At 31.9% G+C, this 15,748-nt stretch overlaps 1 protein-coding gene across 1 annotated transcript in view; it reads left to right on the top strand.

The window, feature by feature from the left end:
- Positions 1 to 15,479, top strand: part of TM9SF4 (transmembrane 9 superfamily protein member 4) — an 884,035-nt gene extending 868,556 nt beyond the window's left edge. Inside the window, exon 11 of the mRNA XM_067766009.1 lies at positions 15,433 to 15,479. Coding sequence (XP_067622110.1) covers positions 15,433 to 15,444 — 12 coding nt within the window. The 3' untranslated portion in view covers positions 15,445 to 15,479. The remainder of the gene's footprint in view (positions 1 to 15,432) is intronic.
- The last annotated feature ends 269 nt before the right edge of the window (positions 15,480 to 15,748 follow it).

The following is a 15,748-nucleotide window of genomic DNA, read 5'->3' as shown; positions in this document are numbered from 1 at the left end:
TGAGTCATTATTTCTGATTTAATTTTTTTAAAGCACCTAAAATGAAAAACAAAGAATATGTTAAATAAAGACCTATGCTTTTACGTGTAAGTAAAATTTGTCCAAAAAATAGGCCGGTTAAGTTATTACTTCTTTTTAAAGTTTTTTTGTGTGCTAACAATTATTTTAGAACAATTTATTAAGGATTTTGGTAAAAACCAATATAGGTAATTGGAAACAATGGGAAACAATATTTTATTTCAACAGAAAATGAGCGAAGCAGTAGTTCTCTCACCGTTTGGCGTGTACAAATATATACATACGTAGAAATGAAACATTTGAGCAACGGAACAATTGAGAATTTGGAGCTATGTACTCAGGGGAGTTTGTGAACATAATGCGTCCTACAGATGGCAACTTCGATAGTTGCAATTAATTGTTATAAATAAATAGATTTATTGAGTTTGAACAAAAGTTGACTCATTATTTCTGATTAAATTTTTTTTAAAGCACCTAAAATGAAAAACAAATAATCTGTTATATAAAGACCTATGCTTTTACGTGTAAGTAAAATTTGTCCAAAAAAATAGGCCGGTTAAGTTATTACTTCGCTTTAAAGTTTTTTGTGCGCTAACAATTATTTTAGAACAATTTTTTAAGGATTTTGGTACAAACCAATATAGGTAATTGGAAACAATGGGAAACAATATTTTATTTCAACAGAAAATGAGCGAAGCAGTAATTCTCTCACCGTTTGGCATGTACAAATATATACATATGTAGAGATGAAACATTTGAGCCACGCAACAGTTGAGAATCTGGAGCTATTTACTCAGGGGGGTTTGTGAACATAATGCATCCTACAGATGGCGATTTCGATAGTTGCACAGATTTTCGAATTTACAAAAAAATGTTTCTATTAATTATAAACAAATAGAGTATTATTTGTTAACAAAAATAGGCCTATGCACTGCGGCTGATCAATACGAATTGATTCATATAACTTTTATATGATTTTACGTATGCTAAGTATGCGAAACAGCCTGTCAATTGATTGTTTGGAAATTTTGTTAGCGTATTAATATATAGATAGTAGGTAATATACTGCCTATGCAATATTTCGACCTAAAATCGAAAACGTTTTTAGGTCGTTTTACAAACCAATATAGGTAATTGGAAACAATGGGAAACAATATTTTATTTCAACAGAAAATGAGCGAAGCAGTAATTCTCTCACCGTTTGGCGTGTACAAATATATACATATATAGAGATGAAACATTTGAGCCACGCAACAATTGAGAATTTGGAGCTATTTACTCAGGGGAGTTTGTGAACATAATGCGTCCTACAGATGGCAATTTCGATAGTTGCACAGATTTTCGAATTTACAAAAAACTTTTTCTATTAATTTTAAACAAATAGAGTAATATTTGTTAACAAAATAGGCCTATGCACTGCGGCTGATCAATACGAATCGATTCATATAACTTTTATATGATTTTACGTATGCTAAGTATGCGAAACAGCCTGTCAATTGATTGTATGGAAATTTTGTTAGCGTATTAATATATAGATAGTGGGTATTATACTGCCTATGTAATATTTCGACCTAAAATCGAAAACGTTTTTGGGTCGTTTTTTTTTCGTTTAATATACAACGTGAAATTTTCCGATTCAATCAAGTTGCATTTAAATAATAATAAACTAAGTTGAAATAAAAGATAATATAATAAAATAAAATAAGAAATATCAAAATAAATTAGCATAAGAGACAATATACAAATTTTAATGTAATATCTTTGTAGCAAATTTATTTATTTTTTGTTCACTATAAGGCGTGCTATATCTAAATTGAGCATAAAATCTGGAAATGCAAAAAACATTTGGGTCAAATTTGCAATTAATTGTTATAAATAAATAAATTTAGTGAGTTTGAACAAAAGTTGACTCATTATTTCTGATTTAATTTATTTAAAGCACCAAAAATGAAAAACAAAGAATCTGTTAAATAAAGACCTATGCTTTTACGTGTAAGTAAAATTTGTCCAAAAAAATAGGCCGGTTAAGTTATTATTTCTCTATAAAGTTTTTTGTGCGCTAACAATTATTTTAGAACAATTTTTTAAGGATTTTGGTACAAAGCAATATAGGTAATTGGAAACAATATTTTATTTCAACAGAAAATGAGCGAAGCAGTAGTTCTCTCACCGTTTGGCGTGTACAAATAAATACATATGTAGAGATGAAACATTTGAGCCACGCAACAATTGAGAATTTGGAGCTATTTACTCAGGGGGGTTTGTGAACATAATGCGTCCTGCAGATTGCAATTTCGATAGTTGCACAGATTTTCGAATTTACAAAAAACTTTTTCTATTAATTATAAACAAATAGAGTAATATTTGTTAACAAAAATAGGCCTATGCACTGCGGCTGATCAATACGAATCGATTCATATAACTTTTATATGATTTTACGTATGCTAAGTATGCAAAACAGCCTGTCAATTGATTGTATGGAAATTTTGTTAGCGTATTAATATATAGATAGTGGGTAATATACTGCCTATGCAATATTTCGACCTAAAATCGAAAACGTTTTTGGGTCGTTCTTTTTCGTTTAATATACAACGTAAAATTTTCCGATTCAATCAAGTTGCATCTAAATAATAATAAACTAAGTTGAAATAAAAGATAATATAATAAAATAAAATAAGAAATATCAAAATAAATTAGCATAAAAGACAATATACAAATTTTAATGTAATATCTTTGTAGCAAATTTAATATACAACGTGATAAAAAATAATATAATAAAATAAAATAAGAAATATCAAAATAAATTAGCATAAAAGACAATATACAAATTTTAATGCAATATCTTTGTAGCAAATTTATTTATTTTTTGTTCACTATAAGACGTGCTATATCTAAAATGAGCATAAAATCTGGAAATTCAAAAAACATTTGGGTCAAATTTGCAATTAATTGTTATAAATAAATAAATTTAGTGAGTTTGAACAGAAGTTGACTCATTATTTCTGATTTATGTTTTTTTAAAGCACCTTAAATGAAAAACAAAGAATCTGTTAAATAAAGACCTATGCTTTTACGTGTAAGTAAAATTTGTCCAAAAAAATAGGCCGGTTAAGTTATTACTTCTCTTTAAAGTTTTTTTGTACGCCAACAATAATTTTAGAACAATTTTTTAAAGATTTTGGTACAAACCAATATAGGTAATTGGAAACAATGGGAAACAATATTTTATTTCAACAGAAAATGAGCGAAGCAGTAGTTCTCTCACCGTTTGGCGTGTACAAATATATACATACGTAGAGATGAAACATTTGAGCAAAGGAACAATTAAGAATTTGGAGCTATGTACTCAGGGAAGTTTGTGAACATAATGCGTCCTACAGATGGCAATTTCGATAGTTGCACAGATTTTCGAATTTACAACAAATTTTTCTATTAATTATGAACAAACAGAGTAATATTTGGTAACAAAGATAGGCCTATGCACTGCGGCTGATAAATACGAATCGATTCATATAACTTTTACATGATTTTACGTATGCTAAGTATGCGAAACAGCCTGTCAATTGTTGATTGTATGGAAATTTTGTTAGCGTATTAATATATAGATTAATTATTTAATTCAATTAAATTAAATTATTTTTGAGTGCTAAACGACTTTCGACACTGTAAAGAAAGTGAAACAACACCTTTTAGTCGTTTAAGTTTTTTGTTTTTATTTTTGAAAACTAGCAACTGAAGAAGACACCACGCGAGTGTTGAAACATTTGTCTTGTTAAAATAAAAACAAAAAACTTAAACGACTAAAAGGTGTTGTTTCACTTTCTTTACAGTAATATATAGATAGTGGGTAATATATGCAATATTTCGACCTAAAATCGAAAACGTTTTTGGGTCGTTTTTTTTCGTTTAATATACAACGTGAAATTTTCCGATTCAATCAAGTTGCATTTAAATAATAATAAACTAAGTTGAAATAAAAGATAATATAATAAAATAAAATAAGAAATATCAAAATAAATTGGCATAAAAGACAAATTTTAATGTAATATCTTTGTGGCAAATTTATTTATTTTTTGTTCACTATAAGACGTGCTATATCTAAAATGAGCATAAAATCTGGAAATACAAAAAACATTTGGGTCAAATTTGCATTTAATTGTTATAAATAAATAAATTTGGTGAGTTTGAACAAAAGTTGACTCATTATTTCTGATTTAATTTTTTTAAAGCACCTAAAATGAAAAACAAAGAATCTGTTAAATAAAGACCTATGCTTTTACGTGTAAGTAAAATTTGTCCAAAAAAATAGGCCGGTTAAGTTATTACTTCTCTTTAAAGTTTTTTTGTGCGCTAATAATTATTTTAGAACAATATTTTAAGGATTTTGGTACAAACCAATATATGTAGGTAATTGGAAACAATGGGAAACAATATTTTATTTCAACAGAAAATGAGCGAAGCAGTAGTTCTCTAACCGTTTGGCGTGTACAAATATAGACATATGTAGAGATGAAACATTTGAGCCACGCAACAATTGGAAATTGGGGCTATTTACTCAGGGGGGTTTGTGAACATAATGCGTCCTACAGATGGGAATTTCGATAGTTGCACAGATTTTCGAATTTACAAAAAACTTTTTCTATTAATTATAAACAAATAGAGTAATATTTGTTAACAAAAATTGGCCTATGCACTGCGGCTGATCAATACGAATCGATTCATATAACTTTTATATGATTTTACATATGCTAAGTATGCGAAACAGCCTGTCAATTGATTGTATGGAAATTTTGTTAGCGTATTAATATATAGATAATAAGCACATACGCAAACGTATAAGTCTGGCAGCATGACTGCTATAAAATGTAATTGAGAGAGCATGTATGTGATGGCGACAGGTTAATCGTACTCACAGGCAACGAACAGCGATTATTGTGTGATTGAAAGTTAATAAAGCAGCAAGTACTTCAATATATATATATATACATTTAGAAAGATAAGGGCTACTTGTCTCATGGTATATAAATTGGACATCTTTTCGGTAAAAATATGTAGTAAATTGTTTAAAGCAGCCCAGCACTCATCTATATTTCACGGATAATCATTTTATAAGGATTTTCAACCGTGTTAAATCAGAAACACGCCTAATAAACAGTAATAAACTGTAATACTTATACATCGTTACTTCTCTACACCGCTGCTTATTGTAAACATATTCCATATTATGAATCAATCTCTTAAGGATTTAAAATCAATTTCAAAGTAAAAATTTCAAAAACCAATATTGAAGGCGATTGATGTACCAATTAATAAAAAATTTAAAATATTAAAAGCTATAAAAGTGATGACAAAGTTTGGGGAGAAGGTAATGATAGAACTGGATGATAATGTTCTTTTTCTTCCGGACTCCTACAACTCCTTAGAAGATTCAACTAATGAAACAATAAATAAGAACACATTTTATATAGAACTGATTAAACCTGGTGATAAATTTAATTCACCATTATTTGAATTTAATACAAAATAACAATATTTGAATTATTATATTTAATAGTACTTTACTGTAATACATTAAAAAAACAAAATTTATATTTTATATGATTTATTTTTATTAAATAAAAATTTTAAACATAATTGACCACATATTACTGTGTTGTATTTTTATTTCCGCTCATAATTGTAATGTACTGGTGGCTTCAGATAATTAACCAGTTCAATCGGTAGCTGTAAATTTCCAAAACTATCAATATATTCTTTATAATTTTTGTCATGGAAGCTCAACGTGGAGGAGAGGGTGAAGAAGACCCCAACGGCACTTTATGCATGTAAAAGAATGCTGGGGTGTACGTGAGGCTTGTGGCCCTCCCTTTCTCATTGGGTTTTTACAGGGCTTGTAAATCCTATTCTATACTATGGAGTTCTTGTTCGATGGAAAGCCACACAAAAAACAATCCATCTCAAAAAATTGGAGGGAGTATGCAGACTATAAATGCTTAGCATTATAGGAGCCCTGAAAACAACCCCGATGGCTGCAATCTATGCCATTCTGCACAATCCACCTATAGACCTGGTAGCAAAGAACATAGTGTTAACAACTGCAACGGTGCTTCGGGGCAGCTTGACCGCCGACCATACGGCCATAGTAGTATAATGTCATCAATCACAAGACGAACAGATTCCCTATCTGCGCTTCGAGGGAGATATTAAGGCCACAATAGAGATGGATGGTTGGCGCAAGGGTGCTCAAATGGCGGACGATGCGATACATGTGTACACAGATGGTTCCAAAGTAGTGGAAGGAGTAGGGTCTGCGGTATACTGTGCTGATGTGATCCGGAAATAAACAGACCCTACAGGCTGCCAGATTATTGTTTTCCAAGCGGAAATATTAGGCGTAACCAAAGCAGTTGAAACACTGGAGGAGAATAGCTTAAGCTGCAACCGCGTTAACTTTTATATTGACAGTCAAGCAGCAATTAAGGCAATAACTCGCATAGCACAGCATCTAAATGCGTGTTAGAGAATAAGCAGTCTCTGGAGAGAACCGGGACAGGGAGAAGCATACATCTATATTGGGTCCTAGGGCATATGGGAATAGATGGGAACGAAAAAGCAGATGAACTAGCTAGAAAGGGCGCATCCCTAGAAACTTGCCCCGTAGATGTAAACTGGACGAGATTAAGAGAAGGCGAGAGGTTCCCATGATCGACCAAGCCGGAAAGGCGTAGGTTTAAGCGCGGGGCTGTATAGTGTCGAAAATTATGTGTAGGTCTTTGTTTACGCGACATATTGCATTTATTTTATACGTAGATATGCTTGGCGTGTTTACGCCAACACAATTTTGTTCAGAAAAGGCAAAGGATGATGGTTTACGGGAAAAAAGCTGGTGATTTGCAAAAAGAAAAATTATGATGATGATGATGAATTTGATGCGGTGAATTTGAGGTTGATTGCGTTGACGTGCCAATCTCAAATGGCACTGGTCATTGCTAATTTTTCATTTTTGCGAATCACCAGCTTTTTTCCCGAAAACCATCATCCTTTGCCTTTTCTGAACAAAATTGTGCGAGAATCATCCAGTTTACATACAGTATCCAGTATTGTTATAACCGTGTCACTATCTCGCGTCAATATTGCTACATAAACATTGCGATAATCGTGCATACATATGTACTTGTATATCATATCGTATAATTCCATTATTGTATTCAACCGGATTGTTGAAAGTCACCCCTCGGGGAATAAAGAATAAACCAGAACATAATCCAAGAAAACCCTCTTATATATAAGCGGTCACCCACGGTACCAGGTAACTTATTTTACAGTATATGTGTTGGTGAGTCCCTCACATTGGGAAAAAGGAAAGGATAATCGTCTTGAAATAGGATTTTTATTTATTTGGGCACAGCACCCTCGAGTTTGAAGTCTCCATCCTAGTGCGCATCATCACGCAGTAACTGTCGGAAAGTTATCCTGCCACCATCAGCAACCCGCACAGTCACCAAGCCCAAAGCGTGGATTACTCAAAGGCTAGTGAGTTAGATAGTGGTAAATTTGTATCAACATACTATCATCATTGCAAAATTTGCCCGAACAAACAAGATTTGTTTTTTTTTTTTCTCGGACGTTGTGGCAGCGCACTGCCCTCTTTGATGGAATGTTTTGGAGAAATCCAAAATGGATTTTAAAACGAAATACATGGGCGGCCCAATACTTAAGTATTTATTTAAAGCTTGAAAATAATGCAATACAAAACTATCTTGGGCCATTGACAATGCCTGCTCCAAACCAATTTCAACAGTAACAGTAATTCTGCTGCATACCCAACCGAAAAAGGTAATCATAACAATAACGCGCATAGTTTTTTGTATTAAACGGTACATAAACACTCTTGAAGAATTTGTATAGGAAACCCTCGGTATTAGGTAAGATATCACTTTTTTTGCCGCGTATGAAACAGAAAATGTCTAAACGATTTTCAGCTTGACGTTTAGTGTCCAATGTCAAAAGACTAATAAAACAGGTAATTTCTAGTATAAAATCAAAAAGTAAAGCCATGCCAGCATATAAAGCAAGCGCTTTTACAGCCGGCATATCGGAGAGTCCACCAAGAAAGAAACAACAGCTTTCACTAACCGAAGTCAGTAACATTGATGGACCAACACGTCCCAGTATTCGTCCAATATGCTCTTCATGCGTTTCATCAGCATTAGTAAGTTTATGAGGCTTCTGGACCACATTTCGTATGGAAAACTGGGAGCATGTCTCACCCTAAAAACTCATACTTTTGGCCAGTCTGTCACCAGTCTGGCCTTGGAATGACATCAGTTCAATATTTACGGTACATTCTGGGGTGTGTCTGACCGAAGGAGTGAGCCCAGTTCTATATTTATCTTGACCTGAAATTTTTACCACCTCTCAAGATCATTCGACAATTTCGTTGCCTACATTTAGGCGCACACGTTCTTAAGCTTAGAGCTTTTTCATTTGTATGGTGTGTGTTCTGGTTGATCTTTAAGAAAAAGCAGAGCTTTTTGTTTGTGTTCTGGCCGATCTATAAGAAAAAGCTTAGAGCTTCTTGCATTTAGCAGAGCTTAGCCGTTCAGGAGAGGATCGAGCTCAGATTTTAAAAGGGTGCCCTACATTTTTAAAGGGCCGCAAGTTTTTAAATGTCCCCTCATACTTCTAATGAGTCCTAGACTTCACCGAGCGTTTTTAAAGAGTCCCATAGATTTCTAAAGAGCCGCTTGCCTTTGTCTTGTATACATACTGACGCATATGTATGTACATGAGAGAATTTTGTGAATCCAGCAAGAAATCGGACGACTGCTCCCCAATCCCCCCACCCCCCTCTTTTATCTCGTCTACAAAAAGTAGCAGTTGGACACCTGTAGTACCGCCCAATCCCAACCCCAACCCCCAATCCCCTTTTTTTCTCGTCTACAAAAAGGATCCGATGGGCACTTGTAGTACCGCCCCCTTTTTTTCTCGTCTACAAAAAGGAGCCGATTGGCACTTGTAGTACCGCCCCCTTTTTTCTCGTCTGCAAAACGGAGCTGTCGGACAACCGCAGGGGCAGATTGAACTTTTTGTTTGACATTTTATTAGATTGTAAGTTTGTGTGTACATGCTGTCCCATATATATGCATGTGAAAATTTCATAATTAACTAAAGGTCATCTTCATATTGAACTTATGGTTTCTTTATCACAAAGTTTTGAGTTTCTTTGTTTTGTTTTTTCAATAAAACATGATCTGACATTGATTACAACCACTTGAGCTCCTTAAACATGACAGCATATACATAAATTATAATTTTTTTAAATATGAAGATTGAACATTTTGTTTGGCATTTTATTAGATTGTAGGTTTGTGTGTACATACTGACACATATGTTTGTACATGGGAATTTTATTAAACCACACTGATAAGAAACCTTAACCGTACAACATTGAAACATATTTATATGTATATAAGTAAGTAAAACCACATGCTGTATTTCATTTAATTAACTTCGTTATCAGATTTTCCGTAATTATAAAACATAGAAACTCGATCACTTCCCATTTAGTTGAGCTTTACAACTATTCTAAAAACCAGCAACCCGTTCAGTTGAACTTTAACCTGCACTTCAAAAATCGGAGAAGGAAAAACAAAAAACAGATTTTTTATTAAGATTTAGATCGCGTGCCGACAAAAGCATCAAAAAAGGACCCAAACATAATAAAAACTCTAGAAAGAAGAAAATAATAAAAAAATGGTATGCCTTCATTTGTGCGCGAGTATTGTAACAAAGGATTTAAATATGATCGCAATTTAAGGCGACATATTAGAAACTATCATGTGAAAGAAGTGAGTTGCAATGTATGCGAACAAAAGTTTAATGACATTCAAATGTTGTTAACACATAAACGTTTACAACATATAAGTAACGCGGATGAAACTATATATTGTGATGTTTGTTCAATTTATATCGCAAAAAAGTGTGGTCATATCACATACGGACTAATACACACATACAAAATGCTAGACAGGACTTCACTTCTAATGTTAAAAGCATTAAATCAGTATTCAATAAGCGAATCAAAACATTTGTATTTGAAAATAATGTAAAAGAGGATTTGATTGCTCAACACTTTTTTGCAACAATAAAAAAAGAACTTTGTAAACTTTTAAGAGAAAAGCTAACTCATTATCAAAACATTAAGTTTAATTGCGAGCTGTTTTGTAAATATATTTTGATTAAAGAATAAGTAGAGTGTTTGATGGAATTGAAATCACATCAAACCAAGATGGTTTTACTTGACGCAACTTCTACGGAAAATGATATTGATCGGTTTTATGAGGACCAGTGCGGCATTTTATCTTCAAAAATCAGTGAATTTCAAGAAAGAGTCAGTGGTTGGTCACTAATTGAGATATCACATCTAGAAGCGAATATAAATAAATATGAGCCTTTTAAAGGCTCAAAATATATATCGTTACCACCAGCAATTCAGAAAAAAAATTCGTGTATAAATATTCAAAACACAGATGAATACTGTTTCAAGTGGGCAATTATATCAGCTCTATATCCTAGAAGTTGTCACACAAATAGATGTTAATCATATGAAGTTGATGATATAGAAGCAGATGTGATAAAACTGCGAAACAATATTACAATCAACTTCCAAAATCAAAATTTTCCAGTTGAGGTTAAAAAAATTAAAATATTTGAAGAGAAAAATCCTGGCATTGGTGTCAACGTTTTCGGTCTGCATAATAACACTGTAGTGGGCCCATATTATTTTACAAAAGAGGAACGAGAACTTCATATAAATTTGTTGTTGTTACAGGACATGAACAACTTCCATTACGTTTGGATAAAGAAATTTCGGAATAAGACACTAAGGAAAACTCTTAAATCAAACAAAATTCGTTAAAACAATTTTTATTTTTATATAATTTCAGACTAATATGTAGGCAATTAACAAAGTGTAAACCGAAAGTGTTCGCATGCAACACATGTCTAATCCACTTCCATACAAACGACGCTTTAGCATACCACAAGGATCATTGCAATAAAATAGTAAGAGAGATTCCTTCGGAAAATGATAAAGTATTAAACTTTAGTAATTTTAAAAACCAATTACATGTGCCATTTGTTATTTATGCAGACTTTGAGTGTATTCTAGAACCAATAGATATTCAAAATTCTAGCAAAGTTAAATCAGTTCAAAAACATATTCCTTACGCTTACAGTTACTACATCAAATATTCTTATAACAACAGTTTAGAAAGTTTTAAAATATATAGTGGTGAGGATTGCACAAGCCATTTTTTCAAAAATTTAATTGAAGATGTTTTGAAAATCTATGAAAAATTTCATTAAGAATATTCAAAATGTCATATTTGTAATGAAAATTTTAATGAAGATGGCAGAGTTGCAGATCATTGTCATTTAACTGGGGAATATAGAGGTCCTGCTCATAACAAATGCAATTTAGAATATCAAATTTCGCGCTTCGTACCAATATTATTTCATAATCTTTCGTCCTACGACTGTCATTTGTTTGCTAGAGAAATTTCGACAACACAAGGCGACATTAAAGTTATTCCCTTAAATAAAGAGTTATATATATCCATATCTAAGACAGTATATATAACTGAAAAAGATTCTATCGAACTTCGTTTTTGGGATTCATACAGATTTATACCATCTAGCTTACAAAGTTTAGCAAGTTACTTAACCGATGAAGATTTACATATTGTGAAATCTGTTTTATAAAAATAATGATGAATTTACATTAATGAAGCGTAAAGGTGTATTTCCTTATGATTACCTAAACTCGATAGCCCGTTTAAAAGAAACAGAACTACCTACTCGTTCATTTTTCTTTAACAAATTAAATAATGAATCGTGCAGTGCAGTTGATTACGAACATGCTCAAAAAGTGTGGAATATATTCAAATGCAAAAACTTGATGGATTATATATTGTTATATTTGAAAGTAGATGTTTTACTATTATGTGATATTTTCGAAAAGTTTAGAAAAGTATGCAAAGATATCTATAATTTAGATCCATATCAATATTATACCACCCCAGGTTTATCCTGGGATGCCATGTTGAAGACAACAAAAATAAATTTAGAACTAATAACCGATAATAATATGTATAGTTTTATAAAGCGGGTATTAGAGGAGGAATTGTTCAGTGCAGTCAAATTATCTCATTTATTTAGATGTAAACAATTTGTATGGTTTTGCTATGTCACAATATCTTCCATTTAGAAATTTTGAATGGGTTGAAAATATTGAAGGCTTTAATGTAAATTGCAGATGATTCGGAAATTGGCTATATATTAGAAGTGGATTTAGAATATCCATCTAGTTTACATGATTATCATAATGATTTTCCGTTCTGTTCAGAAAACAAAAAAAATAAAAATATGAAATATACTAAGCTTATAACAGACTTATCCAAAAAAGAAAAATATATAATATACTATAGAACTATTAAACAATGTATAAGACATGGATAAGTTTTAGTTAAAATACATAACATTCTAAAATTGTTTCAATCAGATTGGTTGAAAAAATATATTGATTTGAATAACTACCATCGAACATTAGCTAAAAATTCATTGAACAAAATTTTTTCAAGCTTTTAAACAATGCAGTCTATAGAAAATGTTGATAAACGAAAAGATATAAAAATAGTAACCGAAAGGGAGAGTAGAGGTAGGAGTTTTCTAATGAGTCCTAGACTTCACCCGAGCGTTTTTAAAGAGTCCCATAGATTTCTAAAGAGCCGCTTGCCTTTGTCTTGTATACATACTGCCGCATATGTATGTACGTGAGAGAATTTTGTGAATCCAGCAAGAAATCGAGCGACTGCTCCCCAATCCCCCCACCCTCCTCTTTTTTCTCGTCTACAAAAAGTAGCACTTGGACACCTGTAGTACCCCCCAATCCCAACCCCAACCCCCAATCCAATTTTTTTCTCGCCTACAAAAAGGAGCCGATGGGCACTTGTAGTACCACCCCCTTTTTTTCTCGTCTACAAAAAGGAGCCGATTGGCACTTGTAGTAACGCCCCCCTTTTTTTCTCGTCTGCAAAACGGACATGTCGGACACCCGCAGGGGCAGATTGAACATTCTGTGTGACATTTTATTAGATTGTAAGTTTGTGTGTACAAGCTGTCCCATATATATGCATGTGAAAATTTCATAATTAACTAAAGGTCATCTTAATATTGAACTTATGATTTTTTTATCGCAAAGTTTTGAGTTTCTTTGTATTGCTTTTCAATAAAACATGATCTCACATTGATTACAACCATTTGAGCTCCTTAAACATGACAGCATATACATAAATTATAATTTTTTAAATATGAAGATTGAAGATTTTGTTTGGCATTTTATTAGATTGTAAGTTTGTGTGTACATACTGACACATATGTTTGTACATGGGAATTTTATTAAACCACACTGATAAGAAACCTTAACCGTACAACATTGAAACATATTTATATGTATATAACTAAATAAATTTCATTTAATTAAATTCGTTATCAGATTTTCGGTAAGTATAAAACGTAGAAACCCGATCAGGGGCAGATTGAACATTTTGTTTGCCATTTTATTAGATTGTAAGTTTGCATGTACATGCTGTCCCATATATATGCATGTCAGAATTTCATAATTAACTAAAGGTCATCTTAATATTGAACTTATGATTTCTTTATTACACAGTTTTGTGGTTTTTGCTTTGTATTATAATAAAACGTGTTTTCACACTGATTACGATCATTTGACAGCATACAAATTATAAAAAATTGTTTAAATATGAAGGCTGAACATTTTGTTTGTCTTTTTATTAGGTTATAAGTTTGTATGTAAATAGTAACACATATGTATGTACAAGAGAAAAACTCAAAACATGCTGATAAGAAACCTTAACCGTACAACATTGAAACATATTTACATGTATATAAGTAAATAAAACCACGTGCTGTATTTCATTTAATTAAATTCGTTATCAGATTTGCCGTAAATATAAAACATAGAAACCCGATCACTTCCCATTTAGTTGAGCTTTACAACTATTCTAAAACTAGCTACCCGTTCAGTTGAACTTTAGCCTGCGCTTCAAAAATCGGAGAAGGAAAAACAAAAAACAGATTTTTTTTATTAAGATTTAGATCGCGAGCCGACAAAAGCGTAAAAAAAGGACCCAAACATAATAAAAACTCTAGAAAGAAGAAAATAATAAAAAAAATAGTATGCCTTCATTTGTGTGCCAGTATTGTAACAAATAATTTAAATATGATCGCAATTTTAGGCGACATATTAGAAACTATCATGTGAAAGAAGTGAGTTGCAATGTATGCAAACAAAAGTTTAATGACATTCAAATGTTGTTAACACATAAACGTTTACAACATATAACTAACGCGGATGAAACTATATATTGTGATGTTTGTGCAATTTATATCGCAAAAAAATTGTGGTCATATCACATACGGACTAATACACACAAACAAAATGCTAGACAGGACTTCACTTCTAATGTTAAAAGCATTAAATCAGTATCCAATAAGCGAATCGAAACATTTGTATTTGAAAATAATGTAAAAGAGGATTTGATTGTTCAACACCTTTTTGCAACAATAAAAAAAGAACTTTGTAAAATTTTAATTTAAATTTTGTAAATATATTTTGATTAAAGAATAAGTAGGGTGTTTGATGGAATTGAAATCACATCAAACCAAGATGGTTTTACTTGACTCAACTTCTATGGAAAATGATATTGATCTGTTTTATGAGGACCAGTGCGGCATCTTATCATTAAAAATGAGTGAATTTCAAGAAAGAGATAGTGGTTGGTCACTAATTGAGATATCACATCTAGAAGCGAATATAAATAAATATGAGCCTTTTGAAGGCTCAAAATATATATCTTTACCACCAACAATTCAGAAAAAACATTCGTGTATAAATATTCAAAACACAGATGAATACTGTTTCAAGTGGGCAATTATATCAGCTCTATATCCTAGAAGTTGTCACACAAATAGATGTTCATCATATGAAGTTGATGATATAGAAGCAGATGTGATAGAACTGCGAAACAATATTACATTCAACTTCCTAAATCTAAATTTTCCATTTGAGGTTAAACAAATCAAAATATTTGAAGAGAACAATCCTGGCATTAGTGTCAACGTTTTCGGTCTGCATAATAACACTGTAGTGGGCCCATATTATTTTACAAAAGAGGAACGAGAACTTCATATAAATTTGTTGTTGTTACAGGACATGAACAACTTCCATTACGTTTGGATAAAGAACATTTCGGGATAAGACCCTAAGGAAAACTCTTAAATCAAACAAAATTCGTTAAAACAATTTTTATTTTTATATAATTTCAGACTAATATGTAGGCAATTAACAAAGTGTAAGCCGAAAGTGTTCGCATGCAACACATGTCTAATCCACTTCCATACAAACGACGCTTTAGCATACCACAAGGATCATAGCAATAAAATAGTAAGAGAGATGCCTTCGGTAAATGATAAAGTATTAAACTTTAGTAATTTTAAAAACCAATTACGTGTACCATTTGTTATTTATGCAGACTTTGAGTGTATTCTAGAACCAATAGATATTCAAAATTCTATCAAAGTTAAATCAGTTCAAAAACATATTCCTTACGCTTACAGTTACTACATCAAATATTCTTATAAC

This window comes from Eurosta solidaginis, chromosome 2 (assembly GCF_040869045.1).
Source record: "Eurosta solidaginis isolate ZX-2024a chromosome 2, ASM4086904v1, whole genome shotgun sequence".
NCBI lineage: Eukaryota > Metazoa > Arthropoda > Insecta > Diptera > Tephritidae > Eurosta > Eurosta solidaginis.
Note: the sequence above shows the minus strand (reverse complement) of the source record. Positions and strands in the feature narration are given on the sequence as shown.